Raw genomic sequence first — 26,217 nt, 5'->3', positions numbered from 1 at the left:
TCGCGTCATCATAGCCACGCCCCCTGCAGTGTAATGCCGGGGATCGCGGCATTACAGAGCGGGGGGCGTGGCTTAAAGGATGTGCCGCCGAAACTCCGCCCCATCCCGCCCCTGCTCCACCCCCGTCCCGCCTCCGGTCCACCTCCTCCCCACGTCACAGCCCTCCCCTGCCCCCTTGCTGAGCCGACCTGGCTGCTCTCTCCCGCAGAGAGCAGCCAGAATGTCGGCAAGTATGAGATAGATAGATAGATAGATAGATAGATAGATCGATAGATAGATCTATATCTATCTATCTATCTATCTATCTATCTATCTATCTATCTATTTGTTTGGTTTCCCCTTGCATTTATGACATAGGTATTCAACCTGTGGCACTCCAGCTGCTGTAGAACTACACATCCCAGCATGCCCTGCCTCAGTTTTAGCATGCACTGTGGCATGGTATGCTGGGATGTGCAGTTCCACCGCAGCCGGAGCGCCGCAGTTTGAAGACCCATGCATTTTATGAACCTCTGAAAGGGCATGAGTATCTTAGATAAGTGTTCATCACACCCAAGAAGACTGGTTCTTCCATATTGGGTGCACCAACATTGCTGCAGGAGGTTTAGTCCCCTTATATTTGTATCATGAATAAGGTTGAATGGAGGTTGAATTGAAGGCCTTTTTTACACCCAAACCTGCCATTGATTGGGGTCTATTTACTAAGCCTTGAAGTGAGGTTACCAGCCAAGCAGCTCCTAACTGTCCTGTTACAGGCTGTGTTTGAAAAATGACAGGAGATGATTGGCTGGTACTTTGGGGTCTATGTAGTAAACCTTTTAGAGAGATAAAGTACCGGCCAATCAGCTCCTGTTATTTTTCAAACACAGCCTGTAACATGGCAGATAGGAGCGATTTGGCCGGTACTTTATCTCCATCCACTTTATCTCTCTCCAGGGCTTAGTACATAGGTGGAGATGTATGAATCAATGAAGAGCAGAGAACTGAGCCAGTGGAGAAGTTGTCCATGGCAACCAATCAGCTTTTAAGTAACATTTGTCAAGTGCATCCCATAAAATGATACGTAGCAGCTGATTGGTTGCCATGGGAAACTTCTCGACAGGCACACTTCTACACTCTTTTCAAAGAGCCTGTAGCATGACAGGAGCTGATTGGCTTGTACTTTATCTCTCTGCACTTTCTCTCTCTCCAAAGCTTAGTAATTAGATCCCTTGGTTGTCTGTTTCTTATATTGTGAGGGTTCTATAGGTTTTAACAACGGGATGCTCAGGAAAATCCAGGATTTGTATTGCTGTCGATGACAAGGATTCGATGTTTGGTCCGAATGTCTAATGCCATCTATTACTTTTTTTTTATGTGAATTCCATGCAGGTTTGCCTTTACTAAATCTCTGAAAAGCAAAATCAACAGAATATTGCAGGAAAAATACCATATTGATGAGAAGTGAGCCAGTGAAGAAGTTGCCCATGGCAACCAATCAGCTGCTCTGTATATATTTATAGCATGCAAATTATACAGCAAATGTTACCTCAATGCTGATTGGTTGCCCTGGGCAACGTCTCCACTGATTCACTTCTCCCCTCTTTTTCACTGCTTAGTTCATCTCCCCCTTAGGGGTCTATTCAATTAGTGTCGGAATTCCTATGAAGTCAGAAAAAAGGCACTTTTCGACTTTTTTAGGTCGAATCCAGTGCCATTTTTCCGACTTGTCGAAAAATCCGACTTATCGGAAAACACATGGATTGTCGGATTAGCTGCGGATCCAGGTTTATTGTTGAATTTGCGGGCGTTTCCAACAGTTTTTCGGCCCGTTTTCACCAATGCCAATTCGACTTGAAAAAAAAAGTTGAATCGGCATTGTCGAAAAAGGATAAAAAAGCTGTCAGACACGCCTGTAATTGAATAGGGGGTGTCGTATGAGAGCCGTATTTCCGACTTGTTGGAAATTCCGACTCTAATTGAATAGACCCCTTAGAGTCTAATAGACTTACCACAGCTCAAGGAATCTCTGTCTATTTTGCTGGTGTGATGGTCTAATCTGGAAATATATCCATATGAATATACTTATTTTCTGTGCAGCTGTAAAGTCTGATTTTACAGCTCACTGTTACATAGACTTTATTATCATCTCTGTCCCATAATCCCCTTTGTCCTGTGAGCACCCTCCTGTGAGTCTTATGTAGGTTTGATTATAATTTTGCAATACAATAGCTGGGGTATATTGTTTAATGGCACGAAGTGGGTGACATTGGCATAATATATGTCTAACCTATGTTTCCGCCAGCACTAGGCACAAATTAAGCATTGTTAAAGCATATTTTTTAAGAATTATTTTAGTTGACTTTTGAGTGCCTTTAAATCCTGGTATCATCTCCCTAAGTAGCCTCCAATCCAATCAATATAACTGTTGACTTTGGTGTAATACCCATACCCTTTCCCACAGCCAATGCCCCAGGACACGAGACCTGTGAGCTCCCAAGTGTCATTGTTCGGGACGGCAAATGGACCTCCACTGTCTCCCTGACAGGAGTCTTGCTGCTGCTGACCTCTAATTTCAGGGAAACCAGCACAGAACATGTTCTCTGTGAACTTTTCTGATTTAATTTTGTCTGCGGCCTTCGGTTCCCTTTGCTTTTTGTCTAAATACTGTTGACATTTGTTCCTCTGAACCACGGGCAACTTCACATAGCGCAATTCATCGGAGATTCTGTTTCTCTCCGTAATCCCAAACCCACTCACATAACCTAATAAGCCGGATTCATACAAGTCTTCATCACTTTTTTCCGGGAGACAAATGGGAGACACATTCTTATCCATAGTGACGGGATCTCGCAGCTCGATCAGAGCTATGTCATTATTGTGGCTGCGTACAGTGTAATCGGGGTGCACGTGAACCCCCTTCACAAGTAAAGTGCCTTTTTCAATTAGACTCTCAGAATTTATATCTCCAACAAAAAGGTGCAGGTCTGTAGCATCTTCATTCTCTCCAGATTCAGGATTCTGCGGTCTCAAGACGTGCGCGGCCGTCATCACCCAGCGCTCTCCGATCAGCACCCCGCCACCACCATGCCCTGATTTCTTCAATAAAACTTGCCACGGGAAATTACCAGGAGCAGCTTTGTCACCTTTGATGATACGGCTAAGTTCTACCAAAGAACTGAGAGGCCTCCCACAAACTGAGAACACAAAAATAGACAGTCGGTGACTCGATTCCTCTCAAGAGGGCTCTCAAACCAAGCTAACCAGTGGTATACATTCCAACCTCTCTCTTACTGTATACATTAAGGCAAACTCGTCCCTCAAGGTACCCTAGCAGTCAGGGGCATAGCCAGAACTTTGTGGGCCCCATAGCAACATTTTGAAGGCCCCCCCTATCCCAATGATTCTAGAGAGACAATTCTCTGCAGCAGGTGTTAATGTTATACCCTATAATAGTGCCCTAGTTCATTCTCTGAACCATAGTAGAACCTTATGTAATGTTATGCACCATAGTAGTGCCCTAGTTTCTTTTATGAATCGCAGTAGTGTTAAGTTCCCCCTATGTCACGTTTCAGAGCCGCCAGTACACATTATGCCGCACAGTACCCCCAATTCACATTATGATATATAGTGCTCCCCGTTTATATTGTGCCTCGGTTCATATTATATAACATTAAAAGGGTGTAGTATGTCTGCATACCGACGCCGGGATCCCGGCAGCATATTGACGCCGGGATCCCGGCGGGGAGGGGCGAGTGCAGCAAGCCCCTTGCGGGCTCGCTGCGTTCGCCACACTGCGGGCTCGGTGGCGACCTGCAGTCGCCACGGTTTCTATTCCCACTCTATGGGTGTCGTGGACACCCACGAGTGGAAATAGTCCCTGTTGGTCGGCATGCCGACCATCGGGATAGTGAGGGGGCGGGATGCCGGTGGAGGTCATGTGACCGTAGGTCACCCGACCGCCGGTCACATGAATACCACCCCATTAAAATGCCCTCCTGTTCATTTTATACTACACTAGAATGAGCAGGTCCAGAGGCATACCTAGATATATTGCAGGCACCAAGGCAAAAGTTTGAAAGGACCCCAACGTACCACCCAATGGCGAAAAATGTATATAACACATGTAACTTTGGCAGGGAAGGTGGGCCCCTCTCAGCTCTGGGCCCCATAGCAGCTGCACTCCCTGCACCTATGGTAGCTACACCCCTGTATATAACACATGTAACTGTGATAGGGAAGGTGGCCCCTCTCAGCTCTGGGCCCCATAGCAGCTGCACTCCCTGCACCTATGATAGCTACACCCCTGTATATAACACATGTAACTGTGATAGGGAAGGTGGCCCCTCTCAGCTCTGACCCCATAGCAGCTGCACTCCCTGCACCTATGGTAGCTACTCTCTGTATATAACACGTGTAACTGTGACAGGGAAGGTGGCCCCTCTCAGCCCTGGGCCCCATAGCAGCTGCACTCCCTGCACCTATGGCAGCTACACCCCTGTATATAACACATGTAACTGTGACAGGGAAGGTGGCCCCTCTCAGCTCTGGGCCCCATAGCAGCTGCTCTCCCTGCACCTATGGTAGCTACGCCCTTGCTAGCAGTACAGATTTTAAAGGCATCCATACTTAGGCACAGATGATTTAATTAGTACCTCAGTCAGCAGGGCTGGATTAAGGCTAGTTGGGGCCCCGGAGCAACTAATTTGTGAGGACCCCTTCCAATTAAATGACCCCTCACCCTGCCCCCCCCCCTCCATCCACCAATATGGCCACAGTGTGTTGGGGCCCCCCGTGTGTGTGTGTGTCAATCAGTTTAATTATACCATCTGTGCAAGAGCAGGGATATCCTTAAAACCTGGACCTTGAGGTCTGAGTTTGAGAACCACTGAATTAAGAAATGACTGAAACCAAACTAAAAATATGTCATATATAACCCGTAAGCACTGATCAATTGCTGCCTGACTTTATTTACATTTAAAAAAAAAACAATTCAAATTTAATGGGATATTTTCACCTCATGTCGAACATCAACAAAAAAAAATGCCACGTCTCTTAAACTGGGTGCACACACTAGACGATTGTTGTAACGATTGGACATTTTACGAAGGATCGGAACGACAAATCATCATATCGTCCAGTGTGTTCGCACTATTGTGTGCTCCCATGAGTCCTTCGTCGCTGATTTTCAGCAAATCGTCTAGTGTATACGCACTACCTACATACACCTGACATACCGTTTACAACCAAACAACCTATCTACGCACGATAAATATAGTTTGGTCGTTTGTAAGATTGCAAAGTGTGTATGCACTATGGGGGTCATTCCGAGTTGATCGCTAGCTGCCGTTGTTCGCTACGTAGCGATCAGTGAAAACAACGGCTAATCTGCGCATGCGTATGCACCGCAATGCGCACGAGCGTCGTACGGGTATGAAGTTCTTTGTGGTTTTGTACTGCTTCTTGCGACGATTCCAATCGCACAGCCGAGCGCAAGGAGATTGACAGGAAGAGGGCGTTTCTGGGTGTCAACTGACCATTTTCTAGGAGTGTTTGGAAAAACGCAGGCATGGCCGGGCGTTTGCTGGGCGGGTATCTGACGTCATTACCGTGTCACCCGTCGCAGCAATCATCGCACAGGATAAGTAACTACAGGGCTGGTCTTGTTTTGCACAAAATGTGTTTGCAGGCGCACTGCTGCACAGGCGTTCACACTCCTGCAAAGCGAAAGTGCACTCCCCCGTGGGCGGCGACTATGCGTTTGCACGGCTGCTAAAAACTGCTAGCGAGCGATCAACTCGGTATGACCCCCTATATAGTTTGTCCAGGAGTTCAAGGGTAATTGGGATGACCATTACGTCGTTAGGTTTGTTTGTGATATCTATATATCACTATAAAGCAGAATATAAACTGGTTTCTGCATTGACCCAACGTGATGAGAGAAATTTGCCTACTTTTTAAAAATGTATATATATTTATAATGTAGCAAAAGCAGACGGCAAGCGGAGACTTAAAAAAAGCAGAGACCGCCGTTTCAGATTATTATGAACCACTCTTCAGGGACCCCCGTATATTGTATGTACATATATAACTGTATGCACAAAGCTCCCTTCTCTATGCAGGCTCTAGTTACAGTTCATACTGCAGGGTGTAGCTGTGAATAAATGAATTATTATGGGAAGTTATACAGCATCACCTCTGTTATTAACTGACAGAGAACTCGGCAAATAAAAAAAAAATTACAAAAATGATTTAAAATAATACAGAAACCTATGCTGCCGAGTGAACACTACTAGGCATGTATGTGTAATACAGCTTCGGGGATTAAAAAAACAACTATTTTAGAGAATCCGGTTCCCAGGTGATTGATTTGGTGCTGGGGGTATTAAGTTTGGTCCTTTAATTAAGAAGTTGAAAACTATTATTATATTACAAGGGAGAGCTAAATAGAGTGAAACAGCCACCTATAAATTATTATTATTATTATTATTATTATTATTATTATTATTATTATTATAATTAGCTGTCTCATTTTCCTACACCTGCTACGCTACCAAGCTACGTACCTGGAACACACATCGGTATTTGACGTCCCCCGTTCTCATCCTCCCATACTCGATCCTCTGAACAAGTGAACGTAGCTGAAAATCACAAGAGCGTTATTACTGATCAGATAACACCAGTATTTGTTAGTATATACAGTAGGGGGTAAATTTACTAAGGTGGGAGTTTTTCTTTAAACTGGTGATGTTGCTTATGGCAACCAATCAGATTCTACTTATCATTGATCTAGCTGTTTCTAGAATCTAGAAGATAATAGATATGATCTAATTGGTTGCTATGGGCAACATCACCAGCTCTAAAAATAAAATCCCACCTTTGTAAATGTACCCCTATGTCTCAAACTGTAAAAAATTTAGTATCCTCGAGTTGTGTGGGTGCAATTAGTCAATGTCATTATTTTCTATACGGCAGAAGTAGGAATTTTGGCTTATTAAACAGATAACAAGACGAGTTTAGCCCCTGTGTTCCGTTTTTAATAAGTACAGGTCAAGGTGTTGACGATGGAAGTCAGGTATCCAAATAGTCAAATACGGCTTGGAGTTATACAATATATTAGTGTCACTTTTGTTGAAGTTAACCAGATTATTAATGTAAACAATCACTTGAAGTTCTGGACATCACGATGCAAGAATGTAATGTAATTATGACATGTATAATGGGGGTCATTCCGAGTTGATCGCTCGCTGCCGATTTTCGCAACGCATCGATCAGGTTTCTACTGCGCATGCGTATGCACCGGGTACAAAGCGGATCGTTGCTGAGCGATGGATTTAACGAAGAATACATTTGCACAGCCGATTGCAAGGAGATTGACAGGAAGAAGGCGTTTATGGGTGTCAACTGACCGTTTTCTGGGAGTGGTAGGGAAAACGCAAGCGTGTCCGGGCGTTTGCAGGGCGGGTGTCTGACGTCAATTCCGGCACCAAAAAGACTGAAGTGATCGCAAGCGCTATGTAAGTCCAGAGCTACTCTGAAACTGCACAAAATGTTTTTGCAGTGCTCGGCTGCACAGGCGTTCGCACACTTGCAAAGCAAAAATACACTCCCCCGTGGGCGGCGACTGTGCATTTGCACGGCTGCTAAAAGTAGCTAGCGAGCGATCAACTCGGAATGACCCCCAATATGGGTTGCCTCTTTTCGTTCAAGTTTTTTATAACACATAGAGCCTGATTCTGACCTCACGTAATGCTGGCAATTTTTTGTTACTGCGAGGGCGCAAATATTCCTTAGGACTTGTGCAGCGCACGCGTTACACAGTGTGTACGCACAGGGCCATTATTATGATCCAGATACACGGTATCCGAAATTCTACATTTTAAATATATGACAATAATACATGGGGTAGGTAGTCATAATTAATGGTTAGAAGCAGAAAAAAATTATAATCTTAGGGGCCCATTTATCATTGATTGCATATTCATTGTGGTCTGGGCGGGATCTTATTGCCCAGGATCACATCGCAACGTTCGATCAAAACGTGCTGATGTATCATGCAGAACAGGCAGGGACAGGGCTCCGAAAAGTAACACATCCCTGCGATGTGCTTGGGGGACTGACAGCTGTGACCGCACAAGTACAGCAGCCACTTGTGGGGGAACCCTCCGTCAGCTACAATTGTGATATTTAGCCCATAGGCTGCAATGGGCTACCGCCATCTTCATATGGCAGTGGCTGCGGGGACCAATAATTTAATGACCGTTTACCTTTTGCGTCCTCTGATTTGATACAATTCTCTCTGCTCTGCATCCATATTCTCCAATCCCCGAATGCATATAATAAAAGAGACAGAAGTATACGTACCACTTCCTGTATGAGTCACCATTTTGTAGAAGTGCTCAGTACAGCTGTAGGTAATGGTGGACAGGTACGTCAGTTTGTCGGTCTCAGTCAGGAAAGTGTGCTGACCGTTCCGCAGCGTCTGTGGACTCTCACAGCTCACAACTGCAATCAAGCGAGGAATCAGTAACAAAGAGACACCACATTTATGTTATGTTATTTTTTGATAAGTCACAGTCACGGCAAAACCCTAATCCTCTATGGTCTGTCTCATCTGCAACATGTACTGCGCAATGTGCACACACCACCCCTCCAATAGCTCCCACTGCACAAGCGATAAGACAGACCTTAGCTGGAGGACTGCTCTGCACCAGGAAGCGGTAACTATATACATAGGGGAGGTGGCGGGACAGAGCATGAGCGGTGCCAGACAGATTGGGTGGGAATCGAGTGGGCCAAGCTCCCTTTACTAGCATAATAAATTGATTAAGACTAGTTTGCGTTTCCAAAGTTTTTGTTGGGCCCAGAATCTTTAAAAACCTCTATAGTGACATCATATTATGTTGCGCCCATAGTGCACCTTATGGATTCTCTTATTGCTCTACTTGTACATGAGTTTGATTATCTATTCCTAATGCTTATCACCCAAGGTTAACAGTGATTGAAGGAAGTTATTACAAAGTATTGTAAACAATGTCAGTGGTCGAGTCATAGTGGTCAGTCATGGTGGTCCTCTAATAGTGGTTAGCAATGGTGATCCTCTCATGGTGCTTAGTCATGGTAGTCATTGTGATCCCCTCTCCTCTCATGGTGGTTAGTCATGGTGGTTAGTCATGGTGGTCATGCTATGGTGGTTAGTTATGGTGGATCTGTAATAGTGGTTAGTCATGGTGGTCATGTCGAGGTACTTAAACATGGTGGTTAGTCATGGGGGTCTTCTCATGGTGGTTAGTCATGGTTTTCCTCTTATGGTGGTTAATCATGGTGGTCATGCTATGGTGGTTAGTCATGGTGGTTCTGTAACAGTGGTTAGTCATGGTGGTCATCTCACAGTACTTAAACATGGTGGTTATACATGGAGATCTTCTCATGGTGGTTAGTCATGGTTTTCCTCTTATGGTGGTTAGTCATGGTGGTCATGTGATTGTGGTTAGTCATGATGGTCTTCTCATTGTGGTCAGTTATGATGGTTAATATTGGTGGTCCTCTTATGGTGGTCATGTCACTGTGGTTAGTCATGGTGGTCCTCTCATGGTGGTTATTCATGGTGGTCTTCTCATAGTGGTTAGTCATGGCGGTCCTCTCATGGAGGTTAGTCATGGTGGTCTTCTCATAGTGGTTAGTCATGGTGGTCATGTCACGGTGGGTATTCATGGTGGTCCTCTCATGGTGGTTAGTAATGGTGGTATTCTAAAGGTGGTTAGTCATAGTGGTCATGTCATGTTAGTTAATCATGGTGGTAAGCCATGGCAGACCTCTAATGGTGGTTTGTCATGGTGGTCCTCTCATGGTGGTCATATCACGGTGGTTAGTCATGGTGGTCCTCTCATGGTGGTTAGTCATGGAGATTCCCTCATGGAGGTTAGTCATGTGGTCATGTAATGGTGGTTAGTCTAGGTGGTCCTCTTATGGTGGTTAGTCATGGAGATTCCCTCATGGAGGTTAGTCATGTGGTCATGTAATGGTGGTTAGTCTAGGTGGTCCTCTTATGGTGGTTATTCGGTTGTATAATTTTCAATATGCTATGCATGTTCCATGTTCTTGCTGTCCACTGCACATACTTATCAATAGTGTCAGACAGGAATCTGCAAACAGAGAGCTGGGAGGTATTTACAAGGTCGTCCAAGACTAAAAAGGTTTATGACACCAGGCCCTTTCCACCACTGATCTCTTGAAACCCACATGTTGAGCCCCCCTGTATCTGATGGAGGTCCAGGTCAGTGGAAAGTAATGATGGAAATTTTTGAGTTCAAACCAGAGCTCACCACAGCTCAGTTAGGTTGGGGGATTGTGATCACAGCCATCAACAAGAGTTCTGAGATTTAGCTTTAGAAGTGATTATATCAAATGAGTCTTTGCAAAAATGAGGAGCAGCAAGTTTTATATTTTAACTGTTATGAGAGGTGGGGTGGGGTATCAAAAAACACAAACTCCTGGGTTATTAAAGTAGTCTCTCGCACACAAGCAGACAAACAGTGGTAAATGCTCGATCATTCCTGGAGATAATTATAATTCAGGTGCTGGAAAGGGGGAGGGGTCACAGACAGACAGGGAGGGGTGGGGTTGCAAATTCCACCACTACATTTCCCTTCAGCACACTATAAAATTACCTGTAACCATACCTGAACCTATCTGGTAACAGAAATTCAGAGAATTAGTTTACACATGTTTGCAAACACGTTTAAGCTGCTGCGCCACTTCACGGCTTCTCCGATGTCAGCAGTCCTCACACTACACAATGGCAGTGCCCACATAGGGTCATGTAATTTGTCACAGTAGGCCTCGTGATAAAGGCTATTACTAAAACACATCCAGACAGAGACTTAACTTACCCAGGATCCACCCCCAGGATCTCCCATTGGCACTACAAGGAACAGCATGCCTTCCAAATACTGCTCCCATTCAATGCCTCTCGCACACAAGCAGACAATGGTAAATGCTCGATCATTCCTGGAGATAATTATGTTTCAGGTGGCGCAGCAGCTTAAACATGTGCCCAAAGTATATCCAACATCAATTGCACAGAAAAAATGTATTGTGCACCTAAAATAGTAGTAGTAAAGCTTAAACTATGTACAGACAAAATATTGCGAGGTCAAGTGGATCTCAATACAAGTCCAAATCCACAGCAGTATTCATCAATACGAAAGCTACCAGAGGAACCTCAGAAGATAGCAACTGTTTGGTGTGCCATGGTTTAGGATCGGAACGTCAGAAACTATGGGGGTAATTCCAAGTTGATCGCAGCAGGAATTTTGTTAGCAGTTGGGCAAAACCATGTGCACTGCAGGGGAGGCAGATATAACATGTGCAGAGAGAGTTAGATTTGGGTGGGTTATTTTGTTTCTGTGCAGGGTAAATACTGGCTGCTTTATTTTTACACTGCAATTTAGATTGCAGATTGAACTCACCACACCCAAATCTAACTCTCTCTGCACATGTTACATCATCCCCACCTGCAGTGCACATGGTTTTGCCCAACTGCTAACAAAATTCCTGCTGCGATCAACTTGGAATTACCCCCTATGGCTGTGATTCGTCAAAGTGATTTTGCAGTAAAATCACTGAAAACTACAATTTTCTGAGCTTTTTCGCATCACTTGAGGATTCCCTATTGTATCTTTGGGAACAAAATTCCCCATACTGTAGGATTCTTATGAGCTGTGATCCAGCCGAATGCGTCAAGCTCCGGAAAGCATAGATTTCAGAAACTTGGCCTGACAGCTAACACCATTTTTGTCCTCAGTCACCACATATTTATACTGTATATTGGGCCTAATTCACTAAGGATTGCAATTGCAAACCTGTTTGCAGCAGCTTTGCGATTGCAATCCTTAGCAATGCAAATGCAGGAGGAGGTGCACAGCCCCTCCTTCCTGCATTTGCCATGCAATCGCATATGGAATGAAGATCGCAACATCGGTTGCGATGTTCATCTGTGACGGCAGGCTGAGTAAGCCAGAGCTTACTCAGGTTTTCCGTCGCAGGTAGCCTTGCGAGGCCAAGGAAACTACGTCTCGCGATACAGCCCTTGGCCTCACCACGCCCCCTTTTCCGGCTACGCAGGCCTCCCCCGTCCCTCCCTACGATCGCCTCTGCCTGTCAATCGGGCAGAGGAGTTCACATACCTGCGATGCAATCTCAGGACCCGCTATCGGGAAAATGCAGTAAGGATCGCATAAGCGATACTAACTGAATCACCCCCGAAGACTCCTACAGTATATGTGATGACTGGGGCTGCATTGTCTAGGCCTGAAGAGAGTGTTTTGTTGCAGGAAACGATAGCCTGATCAGGATATAAAGAAGCTACTCTATGTAACTGGTTCTATAATTGTTTTATCTCATTTGGTACTTATAGGGAAGTACTGGTGGACTTTGCTGAATGAGCAAAGTTCAGGTCACATAGTTGTCCTGATTTTCTCACATTTAAATAATTTCCCTACGGATGGAAGCCCTGGACACATTGTTAGAACCCGTGAGAGGGTCCGCGTGATTCAGGACACTGCAGGTCAGAAAGAATCCTCAGGTTCTATGTGCTGTACAGCACCTTTATGCTGTGCATTTTAATGCCATGGATAGCAGGAACTGCAATATGGGTGTAGCAATTGGTGAACACCTAGGGCCTAATTCAGATCTGTTCGCTCGCTAGGGTTTTTTGTAGGGATGTGCACTTGCAATTTTTCGGGGTTTGTGTTTTGGTTTTGGGTTCGGTTCCGCGGCCGTGTTTTGGGTTCGACCGCGTTTTGGCAAAACCTCACCGAATTTTTTTTGTCGGATTCGGGTGTGTTTTGGATTCGGGTGTTTTTTTCAAAAAACCCTAAAAAAACAGCTTAAATCATAGAATTTGGGGGTCATTTTGATCCCAAAGTATTATTAACCTCAAAAACCATAATTTCCACTCATTTTCAGTCTATTCTGAATACCTCACACCTCACAATATTATTTTTAGTCCTAAAATTTGCACCGAGGTCGCTGGATGACTAAGCTAAGCGACCCTAGTGGCCGACACAAACACCTGGCCCATCTAGGAGTGTCACTGCAGTGTCACGCAGGATGGCCCTTCCAAAAAACACTCCCCAAACAGCACATGACGCAAGGAAGAAAAAAAGAGGCGCAATGAGGTAGCTGTGTGAGTAAGCTAAGCGACCCTAGTGGCCGACACAAACACCTGGCCCATCTAGGAGTGGCACTGCAGTGTCACGCAGGATGGCCCTTCCAAAAAACACTCCCCAAACAGCACATGACGCAAAGAAGAAAAAAAGAGGCGCAATGAGGTAGCTGTGTGAGTAAGATAAGCGACCCTAGTGGCCGACACAAACACCTGGCCCATCTAGGAGTGGCACTGCAGTGTCACGCAGGATGGCCCTTCCAAAAAACACTCCCCAAACAGCACATGACGCAAAGAAGAAAAAAAGAGGCGCAATGAGGTAGCTGTGTGAGTAAGATAAGCGACCCTAGTGGCCGACACAAACACCTGGCCCATCTAGGAGTGGCACTGCAGTGTCACACAGGATGGCCCTTCCAAAAAACACTCCCCAAACAGCACATGACGCAAAGAAGAAAAAAAGAGGCGCAATGAGGTAGCTGTGTGAGTAAGATAAGCGACCCTAGTGGCTGACACAAACACCTGGCCCATCTAGGAGTGGCACTGCAGTGTCACGCAGGATGGCCCTTCCAAAAAACACTCCCCAAACAGCACATGACGCAAAGAAGAAAAAAAGAGGCGCAATGAGGTAGCTGTGTGAGTAAGATAAGCGACCCTAGTGGCCGATACAAACACCTGGCCCATCTAGGAGTGGCACTGCAGTGTCACGCAGGATGGCCCTTCCAAAAAACACTCCCCAAACAGCACATGACGCAAAGAAGAAAAAAAGAGGCGCAATGAGGTAGCTGTGTGAGTAAGCTAAGCGACCCTAGTGGCCGACACAAACACCTGGCCCATCTAGGAGTGGCACTGCAGTGTCACGCAGGATGGCCCTTCCAAAAAACACTCCCCAAACAGCACATGAAGCAAAGAAGAAAAAAAGAGGCGCAATGAGGTAGCTGTGTGAGTAAGATAAGCGACCCTAGTGGCCGACACAAACACCTGGCCCATCTAGGAGTGGCACTGCAGTGTCACGCAGGATGGCCCTTCCAAAAAACACTCCCCAAACAGCACATGACGCAAATAAAAATGAAAGAAAAAAGAGGTGCAAGATGGAATTGTCCTTGGGCCCTCCCACCCACCCTTATGTTGTATAAACAGGACATGCACACTTTAACCAACCCATCATTTCAGTGACAGGGTCTGCCACACGACTGTGACTGAAATGACGGGTTGGTTTGGACCCCCACCGAAAAAGAAGCAATTAATCTCTCCTTGCACAAACTGGCTCTACAGAGGCAAGATGTCCACCTCATCATCATCCTCCGATATATTACCGTGTACATCCCGCTCCTCACAGATTATCAATTCGTCCCCACTGGAATCCACCATCTCAGCTCCCTGTGTACTTTGTGGAGGCAATTGCTGCTGGTCAATGTCACCACGGAGGAATTGATTATAATTCATTTTAATGAACATCATCTTCTCCACATTTTCTGGAAGTAACCTCGTACGCAGATTGCTGACAAGGTGAGCGGCGGCACTAAACACTCTTTCGGAGTACACACTTGTGGGAGGGCAACTTAGGTAGAATAAAGCCAGTTTGTGCAAGGGCCTCCAAATTGCCTCTTTTTCCTGCCAGTATAAGTACGGACTGTCTGACGTGCCTACTTGGATGCGGTCACTCATATAATCCTCCACCATTCTTTCAATGGTGAGAGAATCATATGCAGTGACAGTAGACGACATGTCCGTAATCGTTGTCAGGTCCTTCAGTCCGGACCAGATGTCAGCATCAGCACTCGTTTCAGACTGCCCTGCATCACCGCCAGCGGGTGGGCTCGGAATTCTGAGCCTTTTCCTCGCACCCCCAGTTGCGGGAGAATGTGAAGGAGGAGATGTTGACAGGTCGCGTTCCGCTTGACTTGACAATTTTGTCACCAGCAGGTCTTTGAACCCCAGCAGACTTGTGTCTGCCGGAAAGAGGGATCCAAGGAAGTTTTTAAATCTAGGATCGAGCACGGTGGCCAAAATGTAGTGCTCTGATTTCAACAGATTGACCACCCGTGAATCCTTGTTAAGCAAATTAAGGGCTCCATCCACAAGTCCCACATGCCTAGCGGAATCGCTCCCTTTTAGCTCCTCCTTCAATGCCTCCAGCTTCTTCTGCAAAAGCCTGATGAGGGGAATGACCTGACTCAGGCTGGCAGTGTCTGAACTGACTTCACGTGTGGCAAGTTCAAAAGGTTGCAGAACCTTGCACAACGTTGAAATCATTCTCCACTGCGCTTGAGACAGGTACATTCCACCTCCTATATCGTGCTCAATTGTATAGGCTTGAATGGCCTTTTGCTGCTCCTCCAACCTCTGAAGCATATAGAGGGTTGAATTCCACCTCGTTACCACTTCTTGCTTCAGATGATGGCAGGGCAGGTTCAGGCGTTTTTGGTGGTGCTCCAGTCTTCTGTACGTGGTGCCTGTACGTCGAAAGTGTCCCGCAATTCTTCTGGCCACCGACAGCATCTCTTGCACGCCCCTGTCGTTTTTTAAAAAATTCTGCACCACCAAATTCAAGGTATGTGCAAAATATGGGACGTGCTGGAATTTGCCCATATTTAATGCACACACAATATTGCTGGCGTTGTCCGATGCCACAAATCCACAGGAGAGTCCAATTGGGGTAAGCCATTCCGCGATGATCTTCCTCAGTTGCCGTAAGAGGTTTTCAGCTGTGTGCGTATTCTGGAAACCAGTGATACAAAGCGTAGCCTGCCTAGGAAAGAGTTGGCGTTTGCGAGATGCTGCTACTGGTGCCGCCGCTGCTGTTCTTGCGGCGGGAGTCCATACATCTACCCAGTGGGCTGTCACAGTCATATAGTCCTGACCCTGCCCTGCTCCACTTGTCCACATGTCCGTGGTTAAGTGGACATTGGGTACAACTGCATTTTTTAGGACACTGGTGAGTCTTTTTCTGACGTCCGTGTACATTCTCGGTATCGCCTGCCTAGAGAAGTGGAACCTAGATGGTATTTGGTAACGGGGGCACACTGCCTCAAGAAATTGTCCAGTTCCCTGTGAACTAACGGCGGATACCGGACGCACGTCTAACACCAACATAGTTGTCAAGGCCTCAGTTATCCGCTTTGCAACAGGATGACTGCTGTGATATTTCATCTTCATCGCAAAGGACTGTTGGACAGTCAATTGCTTGGTGGAAGTAGTAAAAGTGGGCTTACGACTTCCCCTCTGGGATGACCATCGACTCCCAGCAGCAACAACAGCAGCGCCAGCAGCAGTAGGCGTTACACGCAAGGATGCATCGGAGGAATCCCAGGCAGGAGAGGACTCGTCAGAATTGCCAGTGACATGGCATGCAGGACTATTGGCATTCCTGGGGAAGGAGGAAATTGACACTGAGGGAGTTGGTGGGGTGGTTTGCGTGAGCTTGGTTACAAGAGGAAGGGATTTACTGGTCAGTGGACTGCTTCCGCTTTCGCCCAAAGTTTTTGAACTTGTCACTGACTTATTATGAATGCGCTGCAGGTGACGTATAAGGGAGGATGTTCCGAGGTGGTTAACGTCCTTACCCCTACTTATTACAGCTTGACAAAGGCAACACACGGCTTGACAAATGTTGTCCGCATTTCTGGTGAAATACTTCCACACCGAAGAGCTGATTTTTTTGGTATTTTCACCAGGCATGTCAACGGCCCTATTCCTCCCACGGACAACAGGTGTCTCCCCGGGTGCCTGACTTAAACAAACCACCTCACCATCAGAATCCTCCTTGTCAATTTCCTCCCCAGCGCCAGCAACACCCATATCCTCCTCATCCTGGTGTACTTCAACACTGACATCTTCAATCTGACTATCAGGAACTGGACTGCGGGTGCTCCTTCCAGCACTTGCAGGGGGCGTGCAAATGGTGGAAGGCGCATGCTCTTCACGTCCAGTGTTGGGAAGGTCAGGCATCGCAACCGACACAATTGGACTCTCCTTGTGGATTTGGGATTTCGAAGAACGCACAGTTCTTTGCGGTGCTTTTGCCAGCTTGAGTCTTTTCAGTTTTCTAGCGAGAGGCTGAGTGCTTCCATCCTCATGTGAAGCTGAACCACTAGCCATGAACATAGGCCAGGGCCTCAGCCGTTCCTTGCCACTCCGTGTGGTAAATGGCATATTGGCAAGTTTACGCTTCTCCTCCGACAATTTTATTTTAGATTTTGGAGTCCTTTTTTTACTGATATTTGGTGTTTTGGATTTGACATGCTCTGTACTATGACATTGGGCATCGGCCTTGGCAGACGACGTTGCTGGCATTTCATCGTCTCGGCCATGACTAGTGGCAGCAGCTTCAGCACGAGGTGGAAGTGGATCTTGATCTTTCCCTAATTTTGGAACCTCAACATTTTTGTTCTCCATATTTTAATAGGCACAACTAAAAGGCACCTCAGGTAAACAATGGAGATGGATGGATACTAGTATACTTATGGATGGACGAGCGACTGCCGACACAGAGGTAGCTACAGCTGTGGACTACCGTACTGTGTCTGCTGCTAATATAGACTGGATGATAATGAGATGAAATCAATATATATATATATAATATCACTAGTACTGCAGCCGGACAGGTATATATATTTATTATGTAATGACTGATGACGGACCTGCTGGACACTGTCAGCTCAGCAGCACCGCAGACTGCTACAGTAAGCTACTATAGTAGTATGTATAAAGAAGAAGAAAAAAAAAAAAAACACGGGTAGGTGGTATACAATTATGGATGGACCAGCGACTGCCGACACAGAGGTAGCTACAGCCGTGGACTACCGTACTGTGTCTGCTGCTAATATAGACTGGATGATAATGAGATGAAATCAATATATATATATATAATATCACTAGTACTGCAGCCGGACAGGTATATATATTTATTATGTAATGACTGATGACGGACCTGCTGGACACTGTCAGCTCAGCAGCACCGCAGACTGCTACAGTAAGCTACTATAGTAGTATGTATAAAGAAGAAAGAAAAAAAAAAAAAAACACGGGTAGGTGGTATACAATTATGGATGGACCAGCGACTGCCGACACAGAGGTAGCTACAGCCGTGGACTACCGTACTGTGTCTGCTGCTAATATAGACTGGATGATAATGAGATGAAATCAATATATATATATATAATATCACTAGTACTGCAGCCGGACAGGTATATATATTTATTATGTAATGACTGATGACGGACCTGCTGGACACTGTCAGCTCAGCAGCACCGCAGACTGCTACAGTAAGCTACTATAGTAGTATGTATAAAGAAGAAGAAAGAAAAAAAAAAACCACGGGTAGGTGGTATACAATTATGGATGGACCAGTGACTGCTGACACAGAGGTAGCTACAGCCGTGGACTACCGTACTGTGTCTGCTGCTAATATAGACTGGATGATAATGAGATGAAATCAATATATATATATATAATATCACTAGTACTGCAGCCGGACAGGTATATATATTTATTATGTAATGACTGATGACGGACCTGCTGGACACAGTCAGCTCAGCAGCACCGCAGACTGCTACAGTAAGCTACTATAGTAGTATGTATAAAGAAGAAAGAAAAAAAAAAAAAAACACGGGTAGGTGGTATACAATTATGGATGGACCAGCGACTGCCGACACAGAGGTAGCTACAGCCGTGGACTACCGTACTGTGTCTGCTGCTAATATAGACTGGATGATAATGAGATGAAATCAATATATATATATATAATATCACTAGTACTGCAGCCGGACAGGTATATATATTTATTATGTAATGACTGATGACGGACCTGCTGGACACTGTCAGCTCAGCAGCACCGCAGACTGCTACAGTAAGCTACTATAGTAGTATGTATAAAGAAGAAGAAAGAAAAAAAAAACCACGGGTAGGTGGTATACAATTATGGATGGACCAGCGACTGCCGACACAGAGGTAGCTACAGCCGTGGACTACCGTACTGTGTCTGCTGCTAATATAGACTGGATGATAATGAGATGAAATCAATATATATATATATAATATCACTAGTACTGCAGCCGGACAGGTATATATATTTATTATGTAATGACTGATGACGGACCTGCTGGACACTGTCAGCTCAGCAGCACCGCAGACTGCTATAGTAAGCTACTATAGTAGTATGTATAAAGAAGAAAGAAACAAAAAAAAACCACGGGTAGGTGGTATACAATTATGGATGGACCAGCGACTGCCGACACAGAGGTAGCTACAGCCGTGGACTACCGTACTGTGTCTGCTGCTAATATAGACTGGATGATAATGAGATGAAATCAATATATATATATATAATATCACTAGTACTGCAGCCGGACAGGTATATATATTTATTATGTAATGACTGATGACGGACCTGCTGGACACTGTCAGCTCAGCAGCACCGCAGACTGCTACAGTAAGCTACTATAGTAGTATGTATAAAGAAGAAAGAAAAAAAAAAAACCACGGGTAGGTGGTATACAATATTATATATATACTAGGTGCTTCATCGCGCCCTACGGGCGCTCTTCACACCGTCGCAAGGGGCTACGCCCCCTTAACCCTTGCATGCCTTTCTGGGGTTTAATATTTGTATTATATGGAGTATTACCTGCATTCCTTTGTTAGTGGTTAAATATTGCACAATGAAAGGGCGTGCGATGGTGAAGGAGGCGCAGCCCCTTGCGACGGCGTGAACAGCACCTGCAGGGCACGATGTACAGAATGTAGCGGGTGCGGGGGGGACTGCGGATGGTGTCTGTAGATGCTGCGGGTGGAGGGGAGGCAGAAGTGGGGGTGGGGCCCGGATGGGGAAGGTTCGGGAGGTGCTGCGCGTGGGGGAGGGGCAGAGGAGTGGGGGATGCAGATGGGGGAGGGGTCCGGAGGCACTGAAGGTGGGGGAGGGGCAATGGTGCCACGGGTGGGAGAGGGGCAGGTGTGGGGATGTTGTGGATGGATGAAGGGTTCCGGAGGTGCTGTGGGATGGGAAGGGAAGGGACGGGAGTGCCGGGGGTGGGGTAGGGGACCGCAGGCACCATGGGTAGGGTAGGGGCAGGTACGGGTGTTGCGGCGGATGGGAAAGGAGGTCCGGAGGTGCTGCAGGTGGTGGAGGGGCAGGTGCGGGGGTGCCATTGGTGGGGGAGGGGCTGGTGAGGGGGGGACCGCTGATGGAGGAGGGTGTCTGCAGATGCTGCGGGTGGAGGGGGGCAGGTGTGGGGGGAGACATATAAGGGGGGTGAATGGTGGAAGGGGCCTGGAGGTGCTGTGGGTGGTGAAGGGGTGGAGGAGTGGGAGCCACGGGTGGTGTAGGGGGTCTGGAGCCACAGCATGTGGGGGAGGGGTGGAGTGCCGCATGTGGTGGAGGGGAAGGTGCGGAGGTGTGGTGCATTGGGGAGAGGTCTGGAGGCGCTGCGGGTACTGTATATGCCATAAAAGGTAGTTGGAGGGTATGCAGTAACAGGGCCAGGACAGGGGTGACAGGGTCAGTACAGGGTTGACGGGGCCAGGACAGGGGTGACAGGGTCAGAACAGGGGTGACGGTGCCAGGACAGGGGTGACGGGGCCAGGACAGGGGTGACGGGGCCAGGACAGAAATGATAGGGACAGGATAAGGGTGACAGGGCCAGGATAAGGGTGGCAGGGCAAGGCCAGGGGTGACAGGGACATGACAGAACACAGGGCACGGGAGAGATTGGTATTAGGGACAAAACAGTGGTGACAGACAGATGTGTCTTACCGGAGTCACTGCTGCTGGCTGCTGCTGTTCCACTCCAACCTGTTGGGATCTGCTGCTGCTGGAGACTTGGCATGGCTGACTCTCTCAGGCTGGATTCCTGCTTCCTCTGCCCGTCCGCATCCCTCCCCCCCTCCTCAGTCACACACCGCAGACCTCGCGCAGCTGCCGGGCACTGTGGTAAGGTGAGACTGGAAATGACTGGTTAGCCCCCAGGAGATGCTGCGGCTGGAGGGAGGAGGGGGTCATAGCATGCACGTGGCGCGGACCTCACGGCTTCCGGGCACTGTGGTAAGGGGAGACTGGGAGTGACTGGTTAGCTCCCAGGAGACGCTGCGGCTGGAGGGAGGAGGGGGTCAGAGCCTGCAAGCAGCTCGGATTTCTGTAGCGCTACCCGCCAGCTAAAGTGTGTGAAGGAGCTGGGTGCACCTCACTGCGGGTGGCAGCGTTGCAGCTAGCGGTGGGGTTGCTGGGGCTGGAGATAACAGAGGCAGTACGGAACCTGCACAGCGGCAGGTGCCCCACTAAACTGCAGCTAAGAAGCGTGGAGTGTGCCAGAAAGTGACGCTCCTCCGCACCAGAGAGACCCTGCTGAATATGCCGATTTGGGGGGTCAAGCACACAGTGAGCCGGTGCCCGTCTGTCTGTATGACATACCCCTCACACACCCCCATACCTCCCAAATGTCCCGATTTTCGCGGGACAGTCCCATTTTTTGGGGTCTGTCCCGCTGTCCCACTTGCGGGTCGCAGTGTCCGGCGGGGGGGGGGGCAGTTGGAAAGCTCCTGTACTCGCTGTTCAGCTTAGCAGAGCAGCGGTGAATAGTGGAGACAGAGGGAGAGGGGGCATCAGGGGGTACGGATTAATGGGGGGTTCCAGCAGCAGAGCCGGATTAAGGTGGGGGGGGGGGGGCAGGGGATACGTACCGTTGGCCCCACAGTTTTAGGGGGCCCCCCGGCTGGAGTAGCTCTGTTCCAGCTCAGAAGCTCCCCCCCCCCGTCCTGCCAGCAACAGCGGCAGCATTTGTGCTACAGTCAGCACACGCTGCTGCATATTGGCAGGTCTGTGGTGTTGCAGGGAGGCAGCAGCCTCCCTGCTTTCTTCTCCCTGTGCGGGTGTGTAGGGGGGAGCGACCACCTCCTCTGGATTTAGCCCTAGCTGAGGGGCCAAAATCCCATCAAAAAAATAAAAATAAAAACAGAAATTTGCATAAGGGGGCGTGGCCACGCGGGCACGGTTAGGCCACGCCCCTAACCCACAGCAGGCACAGCAGTGAGATAGGGCTCCCCTGTCACAAGTGCCCTGGGCCCCCCGGACTCATAATCAGCCCCTGGGAGCATGCCAGCAGCTCACAGAGCGCTGGGCATGCTCCCTCACTGACGAAAACGGGGCCCTCCCGTGAAGCCACGCCCCCTTTTCGCCGAGTGTGTTTCCCTCCTTCTGCCTGGATAAAGCTCCTGCAGAAAGCTGGGAGGTATGCAGTTGCACCCCTGCCTGTGCCATGCCCAATGCCACAGGCATATCTGCTTCTGCTCCTAGTCTCCTGTAGATTTGGCCAGATCTCTGTGACTCATTTGACTAACTCCGCCCAGTGTTGTAACTCCGCCCAGCATTAGCAAATGAATCACAAGGTCACAGAATAGGGCTATTATATAGGAGATTATATACAATTATATATATATATATATATATATATATATATATTAAACTGGTGGTGACTGGTGGTCAGGTCACTGGTCACACTATCAGCAACTTGCAAGTAGTACTCCTAAGCAGACAATCACAATATATATTATACTGGTGGTCAGTGTGGTCACAATGGCAGTGTGGCACTCTGGCAGCAAAAGTGTGCACTGTACGTTATATGTACTCCTGAGTCCTTCTCTCAGACTCTAACTGCTCCCCACTGTCAGTGTCTCCCCCACAAGTCAGATAATATACAGTCACACTATCTATCACTTCAGCAAGTAACTAGTACTCCTCCTAATGCTCCCCAAAATTACTACTGTGTCTCTCTCTACTGTCTCACTCTCTTCTCTATAAACGGAGAGGACGCCAGCCACGTCCTCTCCCTATGAATCTCAATGCACGTGTGAAAATGGCGGCGACGCGCGGCTCCTTATATAGAATCCGAGTCTCGCGATAGAATCCGAGCCTCGCGAGAATCCGACAGCGGGATGATGACGTTCGGGCGCGCTCGGGTTAACCGAGCAAGGCGGGAAGATCCGAGTCGCTCGGCCCCGTGTAAAAAAACATGAAGTTCGGGCGGGTTCGGATTCCGAGGAACCGAACCCGCTCATCCCTAGTTTTTTGCACAGCTGCGAGCAGATAGTCGCCGCCCATTGGGGAGTGTATTTTTGATTTGCAAGTGTGCAAACGCTTATGCAGCCGAGCAGTACAAAAATACTTTGTGCAGTTTCTGAGTTGCCCAGAACTTACTCAGCCGCTGCCATCACTTCAGCCTGTCCGAGCCCGGAATTGATGTCAGACACCCGCCCTGCAAACACCTGGACACGCCTGCGTTATTCCTACCACTCCCAGAAAATGGTCAGTTGACACCCACAAACACCTTCTTCCTGTCAATCTCCATGCGATCGGCTGTGCGAATGTATTCTTCGTAAAACCCATTGCACATTGCGATGCACATGCACATTGCGGTGCATCTACGCATGCGTAGTTCTGACCTGATCGCAGCGCAGCGAAAAAACCTAGCGTGCGATCAGGTCAGAATGACCCCCATAGTCTGTTGTATTCTTGTATGGGAGCAATGAAATTCTGATCCACTAAAGACTGTTTGAATATTATTGGATTGTGTCTGCCATTCTGTGATCTGAATTAGATGCGGTTCATAACACAAAGACAGTATGTACATTAATATCCTTTGCAGATTGCATGGTATGGTTTCCACAGAGTATCTTACTTTCACAGTGGGGCATCGGGCGATGCCAGATGCCATCCTTACGGCAGAGGGAGGTGAAACTGCGCAGCTCTTTGCCGTTCTGCGGGAGAAAGTTACTCTATACAGTTACAAATGTATGCAGTGCTTTATTGTCCCAGTAGAACTCTCTGGGTACTTACTGTTTAATTGTGCATGTACTGCAGATGATATAAAATGTGAACATGCAGCTAAACATTTTATGTAACTATTCAGGCAAATAAAAAGGTAAACATTCTATGACTGCGTCTAACATCCACTGCTGGACCACTGTGGCTAACAAGGCCTACAGTCCGCCCCACCCACATGGTCAGTCACCATGACTGGTCTTCAAACCTTTGCAAGGAACTTTCACTATATAGACATATGAAGCCCCCTGATGTCAGGGTAAATTATGTGGTGGAGAGTCATCACATGTTTGGATTCTGAGCTTAGTTGTATCCTATAATCCTTTTACCAATTATATACTGTATAAATACTGACTTGCATAAGTTTATATACTGGCGTGAGTAAGTCTTCATAGTCTTCTATATCTTCCTATGCTGGCACATGAGAGTTTGCATCTTGTCCTATCCAGACCTCCATGAGTTGTATATTATAGTATCTAGATCTCCATGAGTTGCATATTATAGTATCTAGATCGCCATGAGTTGCATATTATACTATCTAGATCTCCATGAGTTGCATATTATAGTATCTAGATCTCCATGAGTTGCATATTATACTATCTAGATCTCCATGAGTTGCATATTATAGTATCTAGATCTCCATGAGTTGCATATTATAGTATCTAGATCTCCATGAGTTGCATATTATAGTATCTAGATCTCCATGAGTTGCATATTATACTATCTAGATCTCCATGAGTTGCATATTATAGTATCTAGATCTCCATGAATTGTATATTATACTATCTAGATCTCCATGAGTTGCATATTATAGTATCTAGATCTCCATGAGTTGTATATTATACTATCTAGATCTCCATGAGTTGCATATTATACTATCTAGATCTCCATGAGTTGCATATTATAGTATCTAGATCTCCACGAGTTGCATATTATAGTAACTAGATCTCCATGAGTTGCATATTATAGTATCTAGATCTCCATGAGTTGTATATTATACTATCTAGATCTCCATGAGTTGCATATTATAGTATCTAGATCTCCATGAGTTGCATATTATAGTAACTAGATCTCCATGAGTTGCATATTATAGTATCTAGATCTCCATGAGTTGTATATTATACTATCTAGATCTCCATGAGTTGCATATTATAGTATCTAGATCTCCACGAGTTGCATATTATAGTAACTAGATCTCCATGAGTTGCATATTATAGTATCTAGATCTCCATGAGTTGTATATTATACTATCTAGATCTCCATGAGTTGCATATTATAGTATCTAGATCTCAATGAGTTTGTATCTGGCCTTTTGAGACTTCATTGAGTTTGTTTCTGGTGCTTAAGTTTCAAGACCTCCAAGTGTTTATAGCTGGTCCTTGGAAGACCTCCATAAATTTATATCTGGTCCTGTCCAGACCAACATGAATTTGTGGCTGATCCTTCCTATACCTCCTCTGGATTGTATCTAGAGATAAAAATAAAGACCTGCTAATGTTGACATCTATTGGTTTGAATCTAGTCATGCTGGGCTACAAGGGGTTGGGGGATCCTACAAAGACCTTAGTGTGACTGTATTTGGTCTCTCTATAGCCCATTTACGGACAATGAAAGGTGCAAAATTTACATTGAACGACAGCTACAAATCTACAATTCTCTTCCACATTCTCGTGCAAGTCAGACAATGAAAGTACATGTCCGATTGGTTGCAGTGGTTTTCTGTAAGTTCCTGGATGCAATGTTAGTAAATGAGCCCTCCTGGCGGTTTATATATGTCATGTCTGGTCACACTTACCTCCATCAGTCTATACCCTGTCCGGCAGGACACTACAATGTAATCTCGCATTCTGTATGCATTCAGCTTTGGACTTATAATGGAGAATTCATCCAGGGCGACAGGGTCTGGGCACTTCACAGCTGGGAAGCAGGAATGAGACGGGCAAAGTTACATGGATCCACTAACCCAACCCCGTACCCCAGTCTCTACTAATTATACATTATGTTACACTCAGGAGAGAGTGACCCAGACATACTGACAGACACGGGCCATTACAGTGAGGGCTACATCTGACGCTCACACCCACGTGATGGAGCTCCTCACCTTCAGGTATACTGATAGACACCACTCATTACAGTGAGGGCTACATCTGACGCTCACACCCACGTGATGGAGCTCCTCACCTTCAGGTATACTGATAGACACCACTCATTACAGTGAGGGCTACATCTGACGCTCACACCCATGTGATGGAGCTCCTCA

General features: G+C 46.7%; 1 protein-coding gene across 1 annotated transcript in view; it reads right to left on the bottom strand.

Moving 5' to 3' along the window:
- Window positions 1–300: 300 nt before the first annotated feature.
- C1R (complement C1r) overlaps window positions 301–26,217 on the bottom strand; it is a 124,467-nt gene continuing 98,550 nt past the window's right edge. Inside the window, 5 exon segments of the mRNA XM_063962508.1 lie at window positions 301–3,176; window positions 6,546–6,620; window positions 8,344–8,484; window positions 23,815–23,893; window positions 25,753–25,874. Of these exon segments, the coding sequence (XP_063818578.1) occupies window positions 2,368–3,176; window positions 6,546–6,620; window positions 8,344–8,484; window positions 23,815–23,893; window positions 25,753–25,874 (1,226 nt within the window). The 3' untranslated portion in view covers window positions 301–2,367.

Source organism: Pseudophryne corroboree, chromosome 3, assembly GCF_028390025.1.
Source record: "Pseudophryne corroboree isolate aPseCor3 chromosome 3, aPseCor3.hap2, whole genome shotgun sequence".
In the NCBI taxonomy this organism is placed as follows: Eukaryota; Metazoa; Chordata; class Amphibia; order Anura; family Myobatrachidae; genus Pseudophryne; species Pseudophryne corroboree.
This window is presented reverse-complemented; position numbering and strand designations above follow the sequence as displayed.